The 3,596-nt window shown below is 58.9% G+C and overlaps 1 protein-coding gene across 1 annotated transcript in view; it reads right to left on the bottom strand.

Moving 5' to 3' along the window:
* Positions 1-2,835: 2,835 nt before the first annotated feature.
* LOC103249497 (aldehyde dehydrogenase family 3 member B2-like) overlaps positions 2,836-3,596 on the bottom strand; it is a gene marked incomplete at its 5' end in the record, with an annotated part of 4,118 nt that continues 3,357 nt past the window's right edge. Inside the window, one exon of the mRNA XM_008048128.2 lies at positions 2,836-3,020. Coding sequence (XP_008046319.2) covers positions 2,836-3,020 — 185 coding nt within the window. The remainder of the gene's footprint in view (positions 3,021-3,596) is intronic.

Genomic DNA, 3,596 nt, shown 5'->3' with positions numbered 1-3,596 from the left:
ACTGAGGTGGAAGGATCGCCGGAGCCCAGCAGGTCGAGGCTGCGGTGGCCGGGAGCGGCCACTGCACTCCAGTCTGGGCGACAGAGTGAGACTCCAACTCAAAAAAAAAAAAAATTTTTTTTTTTTGTAGAGATGAGGTCCTGCCATGTTGCCTAGGCTGGTCTCGAACTCCCGGGCTCAAGCAATCCTCCCGCCTCAGCCTCCCGAAATGCCGGGATGACAGGATGTGAGCCACCGCACCTGGCCCAGAGGGCTTGGTCTTCATTGTAGCCGTGCCATCTCCATGGTGGGTGCAGTGACCAGGTCACCACACAGATGCCCCTGCCAATGCCCTGCCCACTGCCAGACCCAGCCCCCCACCGTCCGGTCACATGCTGGGCGTGGGGTCTGTTTCCACCATCGGCCTCTCTGGCACGTTCCTCCCGGCCTGTCCCTCTGTCCCCCACTCCAGGACCCCTGCCATCTCCCCCTACTGGCCTCCTAGGTTGCCAGGAGGAAGAAGACTCACCCATGTTGACATTTTCCTACTCTGGACTGGCCGTTGACTACAGGGAAACCAGCATCCATGACTGAGTCTGACCCCCGACCCCACTGGGACTTTGACTGCCTCCAAGTTTCCCGGCAGCAGCACACCGCGGCTACCAGAAATGGAGAGGCTGTTGTCACCCACCTCAAGGCTGTCACGTGGCCCCAGGAAGCTCTAGGAGGTGTGGGGGCAGGGCCTCTGTGCCGAGGGCTGGCTTGGTGGCATCCCAGAGTGGGGACCCTGGGCCCTAGACACACGTGAAGCCACTGCATCCTCACATCAGCTCGAAGAGACGGGGGAACCCCATGCTACAAGATAAGCATTAATCCCAAAAGAAACTCAGAGAGACAGTCTTTCTCAAACACTTGAGTTTATTTGAAAAGAGCAGAGAATTGCAATCTGGGATGTGTGTGCCGGGACAGACCACAGGCATATCTCGGGGGAGACAGAGAGAAAGTTTATTTTTTCTTTTTCTTTTTTTTTTTTTTTCGAGTTGGAGTCTCACTCTGTTGCCCCAGCTGGAGGGCAGTGGCACGCTCACGGCCACCGCAGCCTCGACCTGCTAGGCTCAGGCGATCCTTCTGCCTCAGCCTCCCAAGGAGCCAGAACTACAGTGATTTTTCTTTTTGTTTTTTTTTTTTGAGTTGGAGTCTCACTCTGTCGCCCAGACTGGAGTGCAGTGGCCGCTCCCGGCCACCGCAGCCTCGACCTGCTGGGCTCCGGCGATCCTTCCGCCTCAGCCTCCCGGGTAGCCGGAATTACAGGCACGCGCCACCACACCCGGCTGATTTTTTGATTTATTGTAGAGATGAGGTCTCGCTGCCCAGGCGAGTCTCGAACCCGTGGGCTCAGGCAATCTACTCACCTCAGCCTCCCAAAGGCGCGGGATTACAGGCTGAGCCACCGAGCCCAGCTGTGTTTTTTCTTTTTTGAGACAGAGTCTTGCTCTGTTGCCCAGGCTGGAGTGCAGTGGCACAATCATGACCCACCACAGCCTCAACCTCCTGGGCTCAGGCAATCCTCCTGCCTCAGCCTCCCGGGTAGCCCGAATTATAGGTGCGTGCCACTATGCCCGGCTAATTTTCTGATTTTTTTGTAGAGACGAGGTCTCACTACATCACCCAGGCTGGTCTTGAACTCTTGGTCTCAAGCAACCCTCCCGCCTCGGCCTCCCAAAATGCTGGGATTACAGACGTGAGCCACTGTGCCCAGCAGAGGGGAAGCTTTTAAAGGCAAAGAGAAATTCACGTAAGCTGCTTTGAAACAAGGTTCACAGATCACAGGCTCATCGCAGGAGCTGGCGGCTGTTTTTTGGTAGACACAGCCGTGTGAGGTAAGCATCTTTGTGCAAGCGGCGTATTTGGGATCCCGCAATCTTGAGAAGGACTGCATGCAGGAGTGTCTGGTGCGAAGCCCCGTTACACGCATGTGTGCATGAGGGCTTCTTCGTGGCCTCCTCCGACTCCGTTTTCTTACAGTTTGACATAAGTGTCTCCATTTTGGTCCCGGCAACATTCACATAAGGAAACCGAAGCTCAGGGCGGTTGAGGGTCTTGCCTGCGGGCACCCAGGAAGGCTGGAGCCGTGGAGGGGTGCAAACCCAAGCTTTTCGGATGGATGGGGTTGCAGCAGGTGATTGCAGGGTGCCGTGTGGACTGGGGGGTGCAGAGGTGAGCTGAGTCCTGGGAATGGCATTGCCTGTGGAGTTGGGAGGGGGCTGTGGCTGTGAGTGCCTGTCTGGAGGAAAAGGTGGTATGGACCAGGACCTGGAAGGGGTCTGAACAGTTTAGTGTCACTGGGTCAGAAAAGGCAGGACACCATCCTGGACTGTGTAGCAAGACCCCGTCTCTACAAAAAAGTTAAAAATTAGCCAAGCATGGTGGTGTACGCCTATAATCCCAGCAACTCAGGAGGCTGAGGTGGGAGGATTGCCTGAGCCCAGGAGTTGGAGGCTGTGGTGAGCCGTGACCACACCGCTGGGCCACAGAGGGAGAACCCAACTCAAAAAAAAAAAAAGGCCAGACATGGTCTCTGCTCAGTATCTGGTGACCCCAGAGAGAGCAAAGGGCTGGGCCTGGGTAGGGTGGGGTAAATGGGGACATGTGTCACGTCTTGTGGCCCCTTGGCCTCTCTTAAGCAGCCTCACCAGGATAGGAGCGAGAACTTGCTTTCCTGGCCCCTGGCAGCTAGGACACAGCCGCGTGACTCTGCCCCACGGACCCGAGGCCTGGGGGGACGATGTGAAGAAACAGGGAGACGCAGAGCCCACCTCACACTGGCCTCAGTTTCCCTGGGTGCTGGGTGGGCGCTCACAGGAGGGTGCAGCCATGGGAGCCCATGGCCCAGTGCATCAGCTTCTTCTTACTGTCTGGGTAGGGTGGGTAGCGGATGGCGTTGACCTTCTCCAGGCAGGGGCTGCACACCAGGCAGGCGCGGTGGTGCGAGAAGGTGTCGAAGGAGAACTTGCCGTGGTACCTGCCCATCCCGCTGGCCCCTGCGCGCGGCACAGAACACGGGGTCAGGGCCTCGGGGCGTCAGCCAGACCTGGGCCTGCCAGCCACACACAGCGGGAACCCAGGCGGGCCGCTTCACCGCCGAGCCTCAGTTTCCCCATCTGTTCAGGGGCCAATCACGAGGCACTGTGGGTAAAGGGCCCGGCCTCGGTCAACGCTGGGGACAAGGCAGACAGTGGTCAAGGGCGTGGCCTCCAGACCCAGACCGCCTGGAGTTCGGTCCTGGCGCTGCCACCAACCCGCTGGGTCACCGTGGGCAAGTGATTGTCCCCTGTGAGCCTCAGTCTCCTCCTCTGTGCCTCGGGGTGGCTGTGGCACCCACCTCCGAGGATTGTGGCGGAGACACAGGGGGTGCTCAGACCCATGGGCACCGAGTGCCCCGCACCCTCCTCGGCACCTGGGTTGGGAAGCAAAGCAGGACCCGGACCGGGGAGTCCAGGGCACGGTTTGGGTGGAGCTGGGGGTAATCAGGGAGGGCTTCCTGCAGGAGTGAGGCTGAGGGATGTGGTGTCAACCAGCTCGAGAGGGTGTGAGGGGGAGGGGCCTAGGCTTGGGGG

Source organism: Carlito syrichta, unplaced genomic scaffold (genome assembly GCF_000164805.1).
Source record: "Carlito syrichta isolate Samal-C Ts95f unplaced genomic scaffold, Tarsius_syrichta-2.0.1 Scaffold120553, whole genome shotgun sequence".
Lineage (NCBI taxonomy): Eukaryota > Metazoa > Chordata > Mammalia > Primates > Tarsiidae > Carlito > Carlito syrichta.
The sequence above is the reverse complement of the archived record's forward strand: the minus strand, read 5'-3'. Positions and strand labels throughout refer to the sequence as shown.